The sequence below is a fragment of the Archocentrus centrarchus genome, chromosome 5, assembly GCF_007364275.1.
Source record: "Archocentrus centrarchus isolate MPI-CPG fArcCen1 chromosome 5, fArcCen1, whole genome shotgun sequence".
Lineage (NCBI taxonomy): Eukaryota > Metazoa > Chordata > Actinopteri > Cichliformes > Cichlidae > Archocentrus > Archocentrus centrarchus.
The window spans coordinates 27110379-27131110 of NC_044350.1; the positions used below are offsets into that span (position 1 = coordinate 27110379).

Genomic DNA, 20732 nt, shown 5'->3' on the forward strand with positions numbered 1-20732 from the left:
ACACGCCGTAGTTCAAGATGGAGACTGAGCGATGTGGTAGAGGTAGCTGTTTACAATAAACATAATATTAAGGCTAATACGACGACCTGCCGGCTGTTTTAACGCTTACAACGGGAGCTGTTACCCGGCTTGAGATGTGTGTATGCCAGCTTTTGACCACGATGTTGTAAAGTTGTTTGTAAACAAAGACCACCTGAAGAGTATTTAAGATTCGTTAAAAAAAAAAAAAAAAGGCAAGCAGAGGAGAAAACAGTCAATGATCTTCATCTCAAACTCGATGTGAGAGAGGAGATCAATATGTCTCTGAGAGAGTTAAAAGTCTGCCTCTTGGGGGTGAGTAAGCGTCGATATTTTTCAATCTGATTGCACATATACACACTTTAACTGGAGCATTAATCGAGTTGTACCGCTCTTCTTCCACAAACCACATACCTGTACATCTCTAATGGACAGGGCTGGTTTACTTGTGATGGTAGACTGTGATCAAGTGAGTGGCAGTACATTATATTCTCAAAAATAAATAAATAAATCTGTGCTAGTGAGACCACAGTGACAGCACTGGGGCTTATCTACATTGGAGTACACTCGGTAGCTGAGCAAGGCATCAATCACTTGATCAACTTACCATTAATATTGTATTATCCATATTATCCACTGCTGGGGGGAAATCCTCACATCTTCTTTTCTCTATCATCCACTTACAGGGTTACATCGGCGCTGATACTATTAGTCAAGCTATTAGTCAGCCAATTGCTATTTTAAAAGTAGATCAGATCACTTTAAAGCCAAATGTCAACCAGTAATGTCAGTGTAAATTTAATATCTTTATGTTTATGTTTATGTACAAAAAGAAAAAGAAAAAAAAGACATTTGGAGGTGTTACATTGGCCTGTGGGAAAGTTTGCATTCATTCATACATTAAAATTGTGATAAAATGCAAAATCTGACTATTAACCCCTACAATGACTCTGTTTTGCTGTGAGGAGGACCTTATTGGCTTGTATCTAATAGTGTCCTTTGGGCAACATGGTCACCTTTATTTTGTAATGAAACATTTCTGCAATGACAGTATTTTCTAGGAAACAATGCCCTCACCCATAGGCCATGAGAGTTCTCCGAGTGGTATGAGAATTATGAAAACAGTGTCTGTCATGTGCTGTGACATTGACAGTCATTTTCAATCTGATTTTGCACTGACTTGTCAGACAGGCTTTCCACCAAGGTGTGTATACCTTCTGTTGAGTTCCATGAATCAAATATGAGGTGCAGTGAAGCTACTCACTTCATCGACAGCTTACTATTATTATATATTCGACATTACATTTTATGTTAGTTTGTGATTTAGTCTGACACACATCTGTAACTATGTCAAGCAGTATTACTCGTCATTGCTGCATTCTTTACTTAAAAATCAGGCCCAGTAACCAAATTCATGCATATCTAGATTGAAGAAAAAAATAGGAAGATTAGCCATCCATTTTTCTGTAGATCTACTAATAAGATTAAAATCGCACTGAAGCAATAAGTCAGTTAATAACTAGCAGACTGAAAAGGAATTGTGATTATGCACCATCTGAGCATTTTTTAAAACAATTAAATTTGACAAAACAAGATGTTTTATTGAATAAATGATTAACTGAGGGATCGCACAAATAACATCCCTGTCTAGACTGTTTATAGCAGCAGCATAAACCACCATTGTCTGTGGCAGTGTCTCATTATGACATTCTTCAGGTCGCATCATCAGACTTGTCCTCTTCTTTATCTCCTAAGGTAAATAATGATTATCCATTCCATCAGTAATTTACAGATTATACCAGCGGTGGCAGGAAGGTAGAAGATCCCATTAAAAGTCATTAATGTCCAGGCTTATTGCCAGAGATTGTTCTTATATTCTTCCAGTACCATGTTTAGTAAACATCTTTATTTTGTCTCTGCAGGATACTGGAGTTGGAAAGTCAAGTATTGTGTGCAGATTTGTGGAAGACAGCTTTGACCCAAACATTAATCCAACCATTGGGTAAGTTCCTGCTGTTTCCCACTCCAGAAGTGTCTTTTTTTTTTTTCTCCATTTGTTGTTGTAATTTTGCAGGTCATTATAACAAAAGTTAGAGTTGTTGATTAATTAGCTGGCAGTAAACAAATGTGCATGATGATTGTTTGTTCTAGGTTCCAAACTTTCAGGCCTTTCTTCTTTTTTGTGGTCTAATGATCCATTAAATAACTTTGGTGTTTCAGACTTTTTGGTCTGAAACAAATTAATTTAAAAAAATATTTTATTGCTACTTTCTGACATTTTCAAACAAGGAACTGAGAGCATGGCTTAACGATTGTAACTTGCGGTTCTGGTATTTAGCCTTTCATAAGTTAAGTAAATTAGTTTTAAAATCCTTTTAGGGTCAAATAACGTAATCTTCTTTGATACAGTGGAGCAAGATTTTGACAGATTTTTAAAAAAAAAAAAAGAAAAGAAGAAGAAATCAGAAATGCCAGATACAAACAGCTGCTCCACACACTTATTCTTTGGGTTTGAAATATCTGCTGAATTTTGGCAGACTGGTTGTTATTGAAGTTTGTTGCTGAAAATCAAAATACAGTTTTATAATTGAGACCAAATGTTGATTTTTTTTTGCTGTCAGACTTTAAAAAAAAAAAAAAAATCCAGCACTGAGCTGACTCAGATTGATGTGACGTAAATCAGCCTTGTTGAATGTTGTAACACTTGGGATGTTGCTTTTGTTGCTGGAACAGAGTTTATTGTATAAACAAAATCAAAATTGGATAAAAACTTCTAAGTCTTTCATGTCAGTTTTATTATTTGTTTTAAATCTGCAGTGTGTCGTGTTTCTCTTCACCAGGGCATCCTTCATGACCAAAACAGTGCAATACCAAAACGAGCTGCACAAGTTCCTGATCTGGGACACCGCGGGGCAGGAGCGGGTTAGTATTACCTACTGAGGTATTAACCTTAACAGATTAGGGGAATAGTTCAGTTTCTACATTGCTATCAGTCTGTTTGTAGTGTTGAAAAATTTACTGATTCCCACCATGTTCTTTGAAAGGAAGTAAAAGGGCTGCCTACATATGCATGTGTGACTCTTTGAACCAACCATGGGAAAACTGAATACTGTAGTTAGTCATTACTTCTGATAGGGGGCAATATTTACCTTTCTATAGGTAGAGTTCCTCAAGTTCACTAATAACCAACTTATTTTAGCGCTCTTGTTTTAAGAGTTCCCTTTTCCATCATTTTAAATGGCGCGTGCTGAGTTTTCTTTTAATTCATTGAGTGGAGTTTGTTAAGTCACGTAGAAAACACCCAATCTAATTCATGATTTGTTCCTTTTGTCATCTTTGATCTTTGTCCTGCCTCTCCCTTCCTCCTCTCCCCTTTGTCATTGTGATAGTTTTTAAACACAAATAAAAAGGGGAACCAGTGGTGTCCTTTTATTTTATTTTGTTTTCACACTTCTGCAAAGTGTTGTTTGTCAGCAGTTAATATGCAGAGGCAGCCCTTCTTATGTAATTTGCACTGCAGTGTGTTGCAAATGTCAAATTTTAAATATTTTGCCACCCATGCAAAGGTCAGGACTTAAATCACACTTGCAAATGATATGTGATATAGGAAAAAAGCAATATCTTAGTGTTTTATTTCAGCATTTACGTTCGTGAAATCTGCACCACTCCTCGGACACTTGTAGCTTAAGGAACTGCTTTGTCTTGACTCACGCTATAGCCGACCTTTCTCTGCATTAGTTATCCACACCACTTCCCTTTTTCTGCTCACAGCCTTCTCCTTTTCTCATGCGCACGGCTTTTCTATTGTAATGTGGTATCCCTGGTACTGCATTCTCTGGAGAGGTGAGATAAGATGCTGCTTGTCTTTTATCCTCCTTCCCCCCTGGAGGCCTCTGCTTCTTTTGTGGATGTTAGGAACATTGAGGAAGCCAATTTAAGATCAGACAGGAGGATAAAACTCAAGCTTTCTCAGCTCACTGGCATGTGCTGCTGCTGTGTCTTGTCTGAGCCAGTGCCACTCTATGTCATTATGTCCTTTTTCTCCTCTGCTTTCTCCTGTGCAGCAATTTAAAAAAAAATTCTTCTATTGTATTTTTTCTCGCATTTTTGTTCACTTTCTTACGCCTGTGTGGCCTCTCAATCTTTCAAGTGGCTCACATCTGTGATTAAAAAAGTAGCAACATTCCTTTGGTAGGTTTTGCATGTGTCTGTGTATTGTTGTTGTTTTTTTTCTTTCCTACAAATCTGTTGTGGTATTTGGAGGCTTTTCATGGCTTATTTTCTAACCTCCATGGAGCTTTGGCCTATTGAAATCTGTGAGTTGAGAAAGAGGAATACAAAGCCAGCCAATGCATGTGAAAGGAGAGACAAGGGCAGAAAGGAAAGCTCTGTGATTTCCACAAGCAAAATCCACATCTCAAGACCAGATGAGGCCTTATGAGCACATTTGAGCCCAGCTGTCAACAGCCCGTCCAGGTCTCCCCCTGGAGGACTACTTTTTCTCACAGAAAACAAGCAAAAGGGAGCATGCGTCCTAGTGGAATAGGGGGGTGCCTTTCATTATACACCCAGCTTGTGGTTTCTGCAATTAATCAGTACTCACTGCTGGGCATCACTGGGGCTGTTTTCTGCACTGCTGTGTGGCCAGTCGTCTGGCCTCACTGTGATTGCTCTTTGGGTTAAAACACAGATAGACCACACAGGACTGGCGGTGGTGCAGCACAGTACTAGCCAGTGAAACAGACAGCACTCTCCTCAGTGCCTCTGCCAAATATCCCAGGCTGGATTCCTGTTGGTGGACGGGGCCAGTAACAACTATAATTATGTGGAATGTGTGCTTTTCCTGAGGTAACGGTGTCACTCCAAGATGGATAGTTTATTCCATCGTATTGTAAAGGAAAATAGAATTGGCGGGAAGGCAGGGTCATTCCAAGTGAAGGTCTTTCTGAGACATGAGCCGTTTCTTTTAAAATAAATATCATTAGTTAATACATGACACATGGTTTTATTGGCCTGTCAAAAGCCTCAGTGCAGAATATACTGCAAGAAGGTATAAAGAGATTCTCCCTTAGTAATTTTTAAAAAAATCTTTAACTGTGCTTTTGATCTTTTATTCGCCCAAAGGCAAAGAGAAAATCTTAAAATCCTCGATTGTCTCTACTTCTTAACCACATTTTTATCAATATTAATAGTCTGTATTTGTTTCAGCAGACAAAGCACTTCAGCAATAAACTTTTGGGCTCTTAGTTATGTACAGTATGCATGAGCAAAACAATATAATACACACACTATGCAGCTCTTGTACTCAAGAATAAGCAGTAATACTATAGTCTAATGCTGCTCCATTGCATTATAGTTAGAATTCCTGCTTGTTAAAGAAAATTAGGTATGCATAAAGAAGCGACAGAATAACCACTTTACAGTCTTTTTCCTGACCCAGAATCAGCTGCTACCACGCACAAAAGCATGATCTCTATCATTTCCGTTATGAAGAAGATCATGAAGTCGCTCAGAATAACAGAGTAAATGTAGTTGCTTTCATCAGTGGAGTTACATGATGGTAAATCATTCACAAAATCTGCCGCCTGTTTGCTCAGTCTGCTCAGTGCTCACTTTTGGCTGGTGTTACACCTGGGTTTAACCTCATTTGTTCTCTCCACATGTGGTTGAAAAAAGGTGTTTTTAAATACTATGACAGATCCAGTTGTTGAAGCTAGTCCTTACTGTGCACGGAGAAGTGTATTTTACCAGCAAAATACCAAATCTTGGCAAACCCCCAGCCTCCCAGGCAGCTATGGATTTAGAAATTTTGCACATGCTGCTTTGATTATGAAGGGCTTTCTGACGTATTGGGCTAAGATCACATGTATAGTGTTCCATAAATATCCAAACTCTAACAGCTTTTGACACTTTCTGCTCATCTTTCTCCTGATAGCTTTCACATGTGTAAGTTTGTGGTGGAAAGACTTGCCACGCTCTCATTTTGAGTAAAGCCCCTTGGATTATAGGCTCAGAATACCAGGCCTTTAGTTTGTAAAATGGTACTCCTTCTGTCTTTTTTGTCTATTTTTATACTTTTTGCTGAGTTTGATACAGTTAGCATAATTGAGTTTAAAGACACGTGGTGATGTAACCTCCACAGGTCTGTACCTATGTAATGGATTATCCTAGGCCTGTAAAAAACATTATTTGAATGTCTGTGTGGTACCATTATACTGAAATTATATATTTAGATCTCTTTTCCTATCCAAAAACTAAAAATTGGAAGGCAGTTAGAGTAAATGGTCTCCAAAGATGAGTTGAGATTGGTTATTGAATACAGTGATTTTAATGTTTGTTCTTTAGTCTGATCACGTTTAGTTTCATGTAGTTTCAAAGCTAAATCGAGTTTAATAAGAGATGAAGGTTATTGGCAATATTCTTGTCTGACCAGTAGGGGTCATAGATTTCCTTTAAAGACTGATACTTATTGTCTGCTTGTTTCTTACTTGGTTGTTCTTTGTCTTCCAATAGTTTCGTGCTCTGGCGCCCATGTACTACAGAGGTTCAGCGGCAGCAATCATTGTTTATGACATCACAAAGGAGGTGATTTTTCACTTTTCCTCAAGTACTAATCACTTCATGAATGTTTTATTCACATGCATTAAAGGAATTGTTTAATATTTTAGCAAATATGATGTCTTGCCAATAATGATATAAGGTTGATACCACTCGTGTCATGTAATGTAAAATGTCATCTAGCTTCACTTAGCTTTCTGTGAAGATTAGGACAGAAGAAACAGGATTGTCCAAAAGCAAAGAAAATCTTCTCCTGCCAGCCTGCTAGGTTATGTGATTTGGGCACGTCCAGGAGGCACCAGGGACAGACCCAGGACACACTGGAGCTATCATTGGGTGAGAGGTGGGGGTCAGCAGTCATAGGGTTAAAATAGTGAGACAAACCAAGACAGACCTATGGCCAATTTCAATTCAGCGGGACCCAGAGTACCCGGAGAGAACCGGCACAGGGAGAACACGCACAAGGGCCACAGCCAGTCTTGCTGGGAAGTGACAGTGCTAACCATTGCTCCATCATACCATCCCAAAGCAAAAAAAAAAATACAGTAGCAAAGTAAAATATTTCAAAATTTAATAATTTATATGTAGTATATGCAGGGAATAAAACTGTTCTTCTTTTTGACTCATGCAAAATAGATTATTTTAAAAAAATGTGTACAATTTGTTTAATTTTCTTTATGTAATTTATCCATAACCACGAGTGTTATTGATCATCTCATTTAACTCTCTTGACTTCCAGCCTGTTCCTTAAACTTCCACAGGAGATAATACGTGCTTGTCTCGGTATTGTTTTATTCAGTGTAACATCTTTCTTACCTGTGCCATCAGGAGTCCTTCCAAACACTGAAGGATTGGGTGAAAGAGCTGCGCCAACATGGCCCTCCTAATATAGTTGTTGCAGTCGCTGGGAACAAATGTGATTTGTCAGATGCGAGGTAATCCTCACTTAGAGATGATACTCTTTGTGCTGTGCACACTTGTATTCACTGTGATTGAGTTGTCGTTTGACCTCAGAAGACATGTTTGTTTGATAGAATAGAAAACATATTGTGAGGATGTATTGTGACTTTTTTTGTCAGAATAATATTTAATATTTGTCAGAAATAGCATGAAGACTGTTCTGTACTGTAAATATAGGCAAAATAGACACGTATTAAACTCTCGCTTGTCTTGACGTTTTATCACTATGGGAATTCAAAATGTAAATCACTTAGTGGTATGCAAAAGTTTGGGCACCCCTGATAATTTTCATCATTTTCCTTTATAAATCATTGGTTGTTCGGATCATCAATTTCAGTGAAATATATCATATAGCAGACGAACACAGTGATATTTGAGAAGTGAAATGAAGTTTACAGGATTTACAGAAAGTGTGCAATAATTATTTAAACAAAATTAGGCAGGTGCATAAGTGTGGGCACCCTTGTGGTTTTATTGATTTGAATACCTTTAGCACTAATTATTGGAACACAAAATTTGTTTTGTAAGCTCATTGGCCCTTGACCTACATATACAGGTGAATTCAATTATGAGAAAGGGTTAAGGTGGCCATTTGCAAGTGTTTCTCCTCTTTGCATCTTCTCTGAAGAGTGGCAACATGGGAGCCTCAAAACAACTCTCAAATGAGCTGAAAACAAAGATTGTTCAACATCATGGTTTAGGGGAAGGATCCAAAAAGCTATTTCAGAGATTTCAGCTGTCAGTTTCCACTGTGAGGAAATGGAAGACCACAGGCACGGATCTAGTTAAGGCCCGAAGTGGCAGGCCAAGAAAAATCTGAGATAGGCAGAGGTGAAGGATGGTGAGAACAGTCATAGTCAACCCACAGAGCAGCTCCAAAGACCTTCAACATCATCTTGCTGCAGATGGTGTCACTGTGCATCGTTGATCTATTCAGCGCACTTTGCGCAAGGAGAAGCTGTATGGGAGAGTAATGCAGAAGAAGCCTTTTCTGCGCACACGCCACAAACAGAGTTGCTTGAGGTCTGCTAAAGCACAATTGGACAAGCCAGCTTCATTTTGAAATAAGGTGCTGTGGACTGATGAAACTAAAATTGAGTTATTTGGACATAACAAGGGGCGGTATGCATGGTGGAAAAAGAACACAGCACTCCAAGACAAACACTTGGTACCCACAGTAAAATTTGGTGGCAGTTCCATCATGCTGTGGAGCTGTGTGGCCAGTGCAGGTACTGGGAATCTCGTTAAAGTTGAGGGTCGCATGGATTCCAGTCAATATCAGCAGATTCTTGAGAACAATGTTCAAGAATCAGTGACTGAACTGGAGATGTTTTGTAAAGAACAATGGTCCAAAATACCTTCAACCAGAATCCAGACTTTCATTGGAAGCATTTAGAGGCTGTTATTTCTGCAAAAGGAGGCTCTACTAAATATTGATGTAATTTTTCTGTTGGGGTGCCCAAACTTATGCACCTATCTAATTTTGTTTAAATACTTATTGCACACTTTCTTTAAATCCTATAAACTTCATTTCACTTCTCAGATATCACTGTGTTCATCTGCTAAATGATATATTTCACTGAAATTGCTGATCTGAACAAACAATGATTTATAAAGGAAAATGATGAAAATTATCCGGGTGTCCAAACTTTTGCATACCACTGTATTTGTAGTGGGTTCAATAAGCTCCTGGTCTTTGTCCACTTCTGTGTTTTGTTTTTTTCCTTTATGCCTCCCAGACCTATCCATGAAATTGCAAAATCTTCCCAATGATGTCTGTAGAAAAATGTTTGATGCTTATCAGGTCAGGCATGAAATCTGAGAAACTGTGTACAAATTGCAACATAACAGTTTTGACACATCTCCCTCATCTACAGGGAAGTGCCAGAGAAGGATGCCAAGGACTACGCCGACTCCATCCATGCCGTCTTTGTAGAAACCAGCGCCAAGAATGCCATTAACATCAACGAGGTGTTTGTAGAGATAAGTGAGTGTGTTTCTTGAGCATTTGGTGCTGCTGGCCTGAACATCTATGGGATGTTACCCTGAAAAATCAAGCAATGAACAGCATTAGGAAAATTGTTTTTCCCCAGTGTGTTTTAGAGCAGGAATGCCATGTTTTGAAAAATAGAGTTATTAAAAATACAGTTTATTAGAGATATAATTACCTCGCCCAACGATAGATGGAGGGAGGTTATGTTTTTGTTAGCAATATAACTTAAAATGTAGTATTGGCACATGGAAGACTTGGGGAAGCTGGAGGTATGTGGTCTACTGAGTGCCGTTAAATTTTTGTAATGTTTTCTGTGTGGGACAGTGAACACGGTCAAAGTAAGCTACAGTTACGACTCTGTTGGAAGTAAAAGCAGAATTATTTCAATATGAGACTTAAAAAAAATTGAACAAAAACAAAACTTTTGACTGGTACTGTACATTGCAGATATGTGTACTGCGTAATACTCCACACTATATGGACCCAGACAGGGAATAACTCGAATCCTATAGCATTGATTGTTTTAATAGAAATCTCCATTAATTTTATTTATTTATTTATTTATTTTGTAGTCTAGGGCAAGGCTTTCATATACATATTTATTTTTGAGCCATAAGTAGCATGGCTCAAAAATATTGTAATTCATACTGACTATGTAAATATATAGCACACTCAAAAATCAGGTCTTTGTAGTTTGGATGGGGAATTCTTTTGAGCAGTTTTACTAGTCAAATTAACATACTCACAACTGTACTTAACAAAGTTGCTTTACTCAGTGTGTTGGATGAAACTGTGGCTGTGTGGCATTCCAAAGTCTAATCATTCATATGTAAAGTATAGTAAAATATGTTCTTTTCTTTCTTTCTTTTTTTTTTATCACAGTAAACATATTATTATTCAGTATGCAACTTGGACACAGCTACCCTGCATATTTCAGTTTTTTAAAAGATGTTCAAGTTTAGCCTAGTCTCTCCCTATATATGGTGAGTTTACCACTTTGTAGTACAAATTGTAGTATATGTATCAATTTGGGAAAATACACTCAGTATATGTTTATCACAGAAATGAATGTAGTATTTATTGTCAGTCTCATGTTATGTCGCACTAAACAAATCTGTAATTTAAAAAAAAAAATAGATAAAATGTTGTTTAAGCGTAGGAAAATATGAAAATGAACAGCTTGAAATAGAAAAGGGTAAGCTGAATGCTGGAGACTGATGTCTTTATTTGTGCCTTCTCTTAGGTAAGCGTATCCCTGTTGTAGAGGAAGCAGGAGGATCTTCACAAAGAGCTTTCAAATTGGGTCGTCAGGCCTCAGAGTCTCGCAGGACGTGCTGCTGATGATGCTGGCGATCTGTGACCCAAGCTTTGCCCACTTTCTTTTTCCTGGCCTGCTTCAGCTTAAAAACACACCCTCAAACACCTTACAGACACGAGAGTGCAGCAGTGACATTCGGACAGCTGTAGCAAATATATATATTTTATGGCTGTCAACTACAGCAAATCATCATGTTTGGTCTGAAAACTCCCGGCAGGAGAAAAACTTCAGGTTTACTGAGCATTGACAAACTGCAGATCTGTGAAGATTTGCTGTCTTTCAACCAAAAAACACGAAATGGAGTGGTTAATTCTTGACAAATAATTTTCATAGTAATTAAATTATTGCTTTTCTGTTGGGAGATCTTTCTCCAAACATTCTGAAGGAACCAAAAGTGTGAATTCAAGGTTTTATGTAAGATTTTGAAGGAAAAAAAAATCAATGTTAGTCATCCTAGTTAAAAAGCCTGGCTCTCTCTGTGATCCTTTCATCGCAGCACTGGTTGTTTCCAGCCGCAGTCTAGTCCAAGAAGGATTGTGCACGCTTAATTTCAATTTTAGTGTGTGATTGCTGCTTTAACCGAGGCAAAATACCAGAGGGATGTTTTGATGTAAACCACAATCACACAGTAAAAAGAAGCAGAAATGAAAAATGTGTGGGAGCCTGCTTCCTTTACATTGGAGGAATAGTTCAGCTTTTTGGAAAATTGATATCGCTGTCATGTCTGTATGGTAAATATGTGGCTGGAGCCAGGAGAGAGTCAGGCTTGGCATTCTAACTGGCTGATTGTTGGTGGTTCATATGTGATGGACAGACTCCTGTCATTATCTAGACCTCTGCCAGAAGACAAATAAGCATTTTTCCTAAAAATGAACTTTTCCTTTTATTGTTTTGTGTGTTTTTATGGGATTTTCTTTCCTCCCTGTGGCTTGTAAGGATGCCACTTGTTCCTGAGAATGATGACAAATTCCCGCCTTTGTGATTAGAGGAACCTCATTATCGGGACCTCCCTATGATGGTGCTCTAATCAGGACAAAATACTGACTCTTGATTATTATATGATAACAGCTCCAGCTGCTCACATCTGTTCGCCATTTCCCCTTATAATTACTTAAGAAGCATTAACAGCATCCTGTGTATGAAGTGCTTCTTAATACCCCAGGTACTGAGAATCCTGCCAGTCTCCCTTCCTTACTATTTTCTAATCCCATTGTAACTGTTCACTGGGAAACACGCCCATCTTTACTCTTTTGCTGCTACTTTACAACACTTTAACAAGGGAGGTTGATTTTTGTGAGGACTTGCCAAATTCTTTAATTGTCCCATAAACATTTTTCATCTTTCCGCCCCCCCCCCCCCCCCCCCCCCCCCCCCCCCCCACCACATAATCAGCCTTGGCTCACACATCCAATGTTGTTTTACTACTTGGCCTCTGATGAAAACTGCAAGAACTGGAAACTAAACCTCGTTGAGAGGAAACTCATATTTTAGAGCTTAAATCTCCCGTTAGCAGAAGGTTATGGGTAGAGAATTAGACATGGCGCTGTGTCGACATGCTGACCCCTTGATGAACCTTGGCCTCTATTTTGCTCTGAATTACTCACTGTGTGCTTTGTTCCAGAATCTCTTTTCTGATTTTTTTTCCTTTTCTTTCAGCTTTTCTGCCTTATTCTTCTAAACCTCAGATTCTCAGTGCGAGGCTGAACTTTAATTCTGGTACTCTACACCACGTAAATCATTATTACTATCATTATTGCGATCTATCTAGTAATGCCTGTTACACAGGTAGTCCTCAGAAAAAGTCTCCCTTATATTGTGTAGGTTGTGCAGCCAAAACACGTCAGACTTATTAAGATAGGGATTGGGGCGGCAAATCCTTGGGTCCTGTTGGTTGTGGTGTCAGTTCTCAGGGGATCTGGCTTATTCTGGTGCAAATTTAGATGCACCAGAATGGATTGGGATCAGTTTAGATGCTGGGTGAACACCTCTTTGTTGCATTCACAAGTAATTTCTACAACAATCTTTAGGTAGGTTATAGACTATATATGAAAGATGACATCACCCATTGATTTTTGAATTTCTACAATTTGATGGCTTAATGTTGCCCCAGATAGCACAGTTCAAAGTTAATGCCAGCTTTATTGACTGGCTGCATCCATTAACAAAATACTTGAATTTCAGTCACAAAAATTGACACACAAACCTCTTGGTCAGACTGTACCACACAAGGGGCTGTATTATTTGTTTGATAGTTTCATTAAAAGTTCTCCAAGAAGGCACCAACACCACAAATGTGGTGGAGAAGTCTAGTTCAGTAACTACATTTAGTAGAGGTGAAATCTGTGCATGTATCACCACACCTGGCACGCCTCAGAGCAGACTGGCCTCTAACTTTTAAGCCTTAGCAAAATCAAAATAATTAGGTTATAACAGAAAACCACCCCTTTCCGGTCGTTATGAAAGGAAAAATGAGCTATAAAGACCACCAATGTTTTTTTGAACCAGGCTGTTGACATGTTAGTGCCAAAGACGAAGGTGGACATTGACTCACTTTTGGGGCCAGCCTCAAGTGGCCAATACAGGAACTGCAGTTTTTGGCACTACATCGCCAGGTTCACTGTTCTGTGGAAGCTTGTTTCTGCCACTAAAAAAAACAAGCATTTGTTCCCGCCACTGACATTTTTTTTTTTTTTTTGCCATTCATTAGTCAAAATTTCAGATTATCTCAAAATTTGACTTAATAATTCGAAGTGTCATGTTATTTTCTCAGAAGTTTGAGTTAGTAATTTGACATTTTGAGATAATAATCTGAAATTTTAATTTATGGATGGCAAAAAAACAATTTTCAATGGCAGAAACAAGCTTCCATACTATTCACCTCCAGAGGTTGATGCTTGCATGGTACTTGATAAAGTAACATGCATCAGAATGCCACAACCCAAGGTTTCCCTGATGGGTGATCAGGTACTCAATGTGTAAAGGGTTAGCTTAAGATTTAAGGGGCTTGACACACGGGGAGCGATGTCGCTCCCTCTCCATTCATTTCCTATGGAACTTGTGCGATCAGGCGACAAATTCCATAGGAAATGAATGGAGAGGGAGTGACTTCACTCCCCGTGTGTTGAGCCCCTAAGTTTAGAGCCTAAACTGGCTTACTAATTTTGGTTAATTTTATGTTTATCTGAATCTCTTGAGCCATAATATTCCCCAAACCTCTTTTCATATTTTGAAGAAAAGATACAGATGTGAGCTTAATTTGTTTTTCCTCTCCACACAAACAACCATTTGCATTCAATCATCCTAAATGTTACTGTTACAGATGAGTCCTGTTGTAAGCAGTGCTGCATCATTTTTTAGGATTTTCCTGTCGAGTGCAATTGAATTTATTATGACACGCTCAAAATGTGACATAAAAACAAGAAAAGGCAGTCCTTCATTCTTTCACTAGATGATAAGTTGATAGTTTGTTTTGCTTTTATGCTGAATTGATGGGCATTTTACTTGGAAACACAGGTGGGTGACAAATTAAAAGAAAAACGGAGTGTTGTAGTAAGGTGCACCACATGCCACCAGCACAGCTTCAAAGCAAGTTTTCATTGGTTCTCCTGATCTCATTAACTCTATGAATAATATATTTAATGATTTTTCACTTAATTTGCCACTCATCTGTAGTTGATTGAATGGGCAGTGTGACTGGGTCAACGCTTGAAAGCCAGAGGTGAAAGCGAAAACTTTTAATTCACTCTGCTCTCTGTGATAGTTCCCCCAGCACTACATTAGTACGCTAACTCTAGCCAGTACTTACCACAGCTTCACTGAGTTTATTAAAAAGGGAAATCACTCTGGTACTTTGAAAGCTGCACTTTGACTTTTTTGTATTAATTGGCCCATATTACTAACATTCTGCCTGCAGTGTGTTATTATCTCTGTGAAGTCACTCGATGAAATAATCCTGTAAAGCCTCAGACTTCTTAGTTTCCCTTGACATTGCTTTAGGTTTTGACTGTGTGCTCAATTCTTACTGCCAAATAATGTCGAAGCTGTTTTACCACAACACATATTTAACCATTTTTAAATTGCTGATTTAAATTAAGTGCTAATCACACGATTGCTTGAAATGTTTAAGGTTTGATTATTAATTATGTTACACATATTTTCCCTCATTTGGAAACAGGAGGCATGAATAGAAATTGTGTGCCAGTAGTTTTGCATTGAAAAAATATAGTCTTGGGCTGGCCCTGGGAATATGCTTAATCTATATTATGTATCTTTTACAGTTTACATATATACCATCAAATTGCACACAAGTCAATGACTCTATTTGAAGCTGGTTGTGTGAACACAATATACCTGCACACCATCTGCAGTAAAATCATCAGCAGTGTAGTTACCATATTTAGCTTTTTACTATGTTTCATACTGATTGTAACATATGCCTGAAAACACTTGTTTGCAGTGTAATTCCAAATGTGTAAAAAGGGAATTGTCAGTTGTTTACTAATAAAATATTTCTAAAAATAAGTGCATCACTGTGGGAAGTTTTCTTGCTTCACTGTGTTTGGCCCATGAGAGATGTGTGCATTAAGATGTTCCTTGGGGATACAGTGACAGTGTTGTTAGTGACTAGTTGTGCTTTTCAGTTGGCAGCCAGCTGCATGGCTATATATATATAAAAATGACACTTGAGATGTGTGTTCAACTGGCGGAGGGCTTTTCACTGCTCTTTGAGTTGTGCTGAGAGGGCAGAACATGTATTTGACAACCTCCCAGTACTTATTAAACTCCTCATATACTGCATCTATATTCAAATTCTTCAGTGGTTGAACTCTTACAGCACAGATTTGGGTTCAATCAAAGAGTCAAATCATGTTCTTTATAAATTATACTCAGAATATAATCAATGAAATTTTTTACATTATGTCTGCATATTTTACATCTTTAAGGCACATCTTTCTTCACATTCAGGGGGTGCGAGCAGATCCCCTGGCTTAATTAGATGTGACCTGTGTTCAAAACATAGAGGATGGAATTCATGTAGACTGGAGAAAAAAAATATTTTCCAACACCAATTTGCAAAACAAAATCAATCAGAATATTTCAATGTTTTTTTTTTTTTTAATATTACAAACTTGTAGAAATAGGTTTATCAGAAAAACTCGTGAATGCCACAGATATTAAATAAGTGATTCATATACACTAACAGAGCCACTTCATTAGGTGAAGCTTGCTAGTACTAGGTTGGACCCCCTTTAGCCTTTAGACCGTATATCTTCATGGCACAACAAGGTGCTGGAAACATTCCTTAGAGATTTTGGTCCATATTGATATGATAGAATCACACAATTGCTGCAGATTTGTCAGTTGCACATCCATGTTGCAATTCTCTGTTCCTCTACATCCCAAAAGTGAGATCTGGTGACTGTGGAAGCCATTTGAGTACAGTGAGCTCATTGTGATGTTCAAGAACCAGCTTGAGAGGATTTGAGCTTTTGACATGGTGTCTTATCCTGCTGGAAGCAGCCGTCAGAAGATGGGTACGTCATAAAGTCATAAAGGGATGGACATGGCCAATACTCATGTAGGCAGTTGGTACTAAGGAGCTCAAAGTGTGCCAAGAAAATATCCCTCACACCACTACACCATCACCAGCCTGAACTGTGGTCTTGTGCTGGTGTGGTCTTCTGCTGCTGTAGCCCTTCTGCATACCTTGGTTGTAATGATTGTTATTTGAGATACTTTTGCCCTCATGTTAGCTCACAGGATTCAGGCCATTCTCCTCTGACCTCTGACATGAGAACTGCCACTCTCTGGATGTTTTCTCTGTTTCTTTTCCATTCGCTGTAAACCCCAGAGGTGGCGCCAAGAACCATGCCACATTCAAAGTCACTTAAATCACCCTTCTTCCACATTCTGATCCTTGGTTTGAACTTCAGTAGGTCGTCTTGACCATGTCTACATGCCGAAATGTATTGAGGTTCTGCCATGTGATCTGCTGATATTTGTGTTAACGGGCTGTTCAACAGGTGTACCTAATAAAGTGAGTATAAATGATTATAATGATCAAACTGCTGCTTCTGTAAAGTAAGTAATACTGGAGATTATTAATATCAGTCACAAGGGACATTTCACAGCACAAGAACTATCTGTACTTTTTACTTGCTGTCATATTTTGTCGACAGTGGTTAGTTACTTTTAGTTAAGTACAGTCTGAAAATAAGAACTTGCAAAGTTGATTTGTATTTACTTATTTATTAATTAATATATTCCATTAGTATACTGGTTTTAGATGTTAGCACTCCTTCCACCACTGAGGGTGACAGTTGGTAAACTTAGATGCTTAACTTTTTAGGCTGAAATTAAAACCTGCATGTGTAAGCCACGTCCTTTCGCTGGATTCAGGTTTCGAGAAAAACGCAGGTGGTGTCCCCACCAGCCCTGGGTGCACCCCGGCAGCACCTTCCTCCACCCCGTTCCTCCTCCTCACCGCCGGGTGGCTATGCAGAGGCAGTGACGTCAGCTGGCTGTCTCTCACTCCCTTCCTGCTGCATCACAACAGGCGTTAGTACCTCGAGTAGCAGTAGTTGACCGGGGGGACGGGATATCCACCGCTGATTCATTGATAAATAAACTCTATTGACGCTGCAACACTCGACAACATCCTAACACGGGAACTGGTTGCAGTGTGATAATCCCACTCCAGCTGTTGGGACATGGCCAGGCCGGAACAGGTTCTGCTCTTGGAGCCTCAGCACGAACTGAAATTCCGAGGTAAGAGGGGAGGGCCCGGCTGTGGACTGGGGGGGAGGAGGAGTGGAGGGGGGGTGTGGGGGACCTACCTGTGTCAGCGCTGTTTGGGAGGAGGAGGAGGGGGGGGACACATTATTAGGGAGCCCAAACCCGTGCGGGGCTGCAGTGCACATTTTGACAATATAGTCCTCGTAGGAAAAAAGCTAAAGCTCCCCTGAAAGGACGGCAGGTCAGCTGACAGCTAGCTGGAAAGCTAGCTGGATTAGCTCACAGCGGCTAAGCTAGCCAGGCCCTGTCACACATTTGTCCTGCACCAACTTCCTCTAAAGCAGGTTACAGCTGCTAGACACGAAATATTCACCCATGTGAGAATAGCAACCATAATAAACATGAGACAAGCATAACTGCAATTTCAATTCGCAACCTTTCATTGTCCATAAGCTGCAACATCCTTAGCATGTCTGGCTGGCTAACATTAGCTCGCTCTCTGATTGGCTGTCTCGCTCTGCTGGTCAGCCAGCTGTCATTTAATAACTGGACAGCTCACAGGACGGAATAACTGTGCAACCTCTGCAACTTCATATGATTTCTAGTTGCATCAGTCCTTATCTTTTGGACTTTTCCATCGGTAATATACGTCTTGGTGAGAGATTTGGCTGTAAGATGTCACATTGCTTTAGGCCCAGATAATGTTACATAAACACATATGGTACATTTGTATCGGTTTTGCAACAGATTGTGGAGCTCCTTTGAAATATTGCAGGTTTTATTTAGAACCAAAAGCTGGCGGATATAATATTTTCACGTGTTTTAATGACGCCTAGGTCAGTGGTATTTGGTTTATGGGGCTTAAAGAGCTACAAATTACACTTAGGAGTCTTAGAAAAAAAAAAAAAAACTAAAATTATACCACAGTTTGTCACATTTACCACTGAGCTTTAGTGAAATTGAACGAACTGGAGCCCTCTGCTTCAAACCACGGCAACTAACACTATAACACAATGAACAGATTATATTCTTTGTGAAATGCACTGTAAAGCACCAACTCACTCATGTTATTTGCTGTAACTACACTGTAGCCATACTTTAAGTCCTCTCAACAAAACTATGCTTGAGCTAGCAATTTGTTGAAGATAGTAATGTAAGCTCCACTGCACACTCGTTAACTTCTTAAACATTAATATGCAATGAGACACCTTGATATGTGGAAATGATGAGCAGAGCACACCAGAATGAAACTCCAATACAGTTTTGTCTTTACCACTCTCATAAGATACCACACCTTTCACGCTGTCAGTTGTGATAAGTTCCAGCCTTACCGTGATCCTTGTGGTTAAAAAATAAGACACCTTAGTGTATAATCACACTTCCATCCATCCATCCATTCTCTTCTGCTTATCTTGTTCAGGGTTGTGTGGGGGCTGGAACCTATCCCAGCTGTCATAGGGCAAGAGGGAGGGTACACCCTGTACAGGTTGCCAGCCTGTTCACACAGAGAAATTGTATTCCAATAATGATTCACTATACGATTCTTTGTTGTCACTTTAACTACTTTAAATAGTCTAACCTGTTCAAGAAATTTCATGAAAAGACCCAAAATGAAGAATGTGTTAGTCCATCTCCCATTAGTTCTTTAACTTTCCTTACTTGCTGGCTCTCCAGTTCTCAGCTTCAACTTCATTTTATCTTAATAAAGACATGATTCAAAAAATATATTTAAAAAAAAAAGTGTACATAAATGTATAGTTTAAGTAAGAGGCTTAACTATTTTACATGGACTAACAACTGGAAACTGAATATTTTTTCCACAACCATTATTGAAACAAATGTAAATATTGTACTTGTTGCTCCTATTTTTAGCTTCTCCTTCAACAAAGAATGAGAGAACATCTTTGTCCTATAGGCCTGATCACCTGTGATTAGATCACGAGCAACATTATTATCCTCCTTTAACCAAGCATTAACAGCTTCATATGGTTGTCATATAATATAGTGCCGAGAGCTGTACAACAGTTACCCCTGATTATGGCTTCGTTAACGGCTCATTCCAGATCACTGTCTTTGCTTATCCCACGGGAGTACTGAACAAATGCCATGCTAGTTCACATAACTACGATAAGAAGTAGCGAGATGTCCCTGCCATCACACAGCTGAAACTCTTGTGAACCTCTACTGTTAATGTTTCCCATTTCCGCTGTTGAATGGCTCTTTGGGGGCGGGTGCGAGGCAGCAGAATTCTCCCATAGATTTCTTTTGAGGATTATTTGAGTGCCATGTTTCCTCCTTATATAACCTCCCTGTATCAGCTACAATATTAATTTGGTTTACTTGTGACTATTTACAGCATCGTGTATGTGAGTGACTCAAAATAAACTGTCTTCATCAAAATAAAACATCATGTCACCCAGTGCAATATTGTGTCTTATTAATAGATTTTAAAGTAATATCACCAGCTTGATCCTTAAACTGGCAACTCACCATCAACTGGAAACACTGTTGCTATGGTTACCTACGGTTAGAGCATTGGATGGATATTTGAGGTGTTCATTTGTTACTATCACATGACTTCAGTGGATACACGCCGCTTGGAAATTAAATAAAAATAAAAATCAGTAAATAAAAATCTAAATGAAATGGTCTAATGCCATGCAAAATGCAGAATATCATAAAATAAGGATCTAATTGGTAAATATACATATAAAAAATAAATACAGGTATTGTACTAAGATGTCCTAGAGAAAGTGCTCAATGCCTGTCCACTAAGTGGTGAAGAGGGTCCATGTGTAAATGAGTAGTTTGCATAAATGCAGAGTGTAAAGGTCAAGATTAGTCCAACTGCCATGAACCATTTTTATTTATCATAAATAATAACTGTAGTAAACAGAAAAAGCTGACTCAATTGCAGGAAGAAAAGGGAGTTGTCTGCTAATTAGACAGTCAACAGTTTGTGTCTTGGCCAGTCTACTTGTTGCCCTTGGGCAAGATACTGAACCCCAAAACACCTTCAGTGCATGTATGAGTTGCTAGGTTAAAAAAAAAAAAAAGCTGTTTGAATGTATGGATGAATATGGCTCATTAACAGTAGAAAAACACTATAAATACCAGTCCAGTCACCCTACCACCCCTTTCTCTGTAAAT

At 38.9% G+C, this 20732-nt stretch overlaps 2 protein-coding genes across 2 annotated transcripts in view; both read left to right on the forward strand.

Annotated features, from left to right (window-relative positions):
* Positions 1-7: 7 nt before the first annotated feature.
* Positions 8-11733, forward strand: rab22a (RAB22A, member RAS oncogene family). The gene is made up of 7 exons (XM_030729952.1): positions 8-333; positions 1941-2020; positions 2859-2940; positions 6532-6603; positions 7405-7511; positions 9414-9523; positions 10773-11733. The coding sequence occupies exons 1-7, from the start codon at positions 298-300 to the stop codon at positions 10868-10870; spliced, it is 585 nt and encodes a 194-aa protein (XP_030585812.1). The 5' UTR covers positions 8-297; the 3' UTR covers positions 10871-11733.
* A 5629-nt stretch (positions 11734-17362) lies between these two features.
* Positions 17363-20732, forward strand: part of vapb (VAMP (vesicle-associated membrane protein)-associated protein B and C) — a 30865-nt gene continuing 27495 nt past the window's right edge. The window contains exon 1 of the mRNA XM_030729264.1: positions 17363-17615. Coding sequence (XP_030585124.1) covers positions 17558-17615 — 58 coding nt within the window. The 5' untranslated portion in view covers positions 17363-17557. The remainder of the gene's footprint in view (positions 17616-20732) is intronic.

Bases quoted from the DNA above. Each gene is read 5' to 3' on its own strand.
- rab22a (XM_030729952.1), top strand. From the start codon at position 298: ATGTCTCTGAGAGAGTTAAAAGTCTGCCTCTTGGGG. The intron at 334-1,940 runs GTGAGTAAGCGT...TTGTCTCTGCAG, and splicing joins TAAAAGTCTGCCTCTTGGGG to GATACTGGAGTTGGAAAGTC. The intron at 9,524-10,772 runs GTGAGTGTGTTT...GCCTTCTCTTAG, and splicing joins CGAGGTGTTTGTAGAGATAA to GTAAGCGTATCCCTGTTGTA.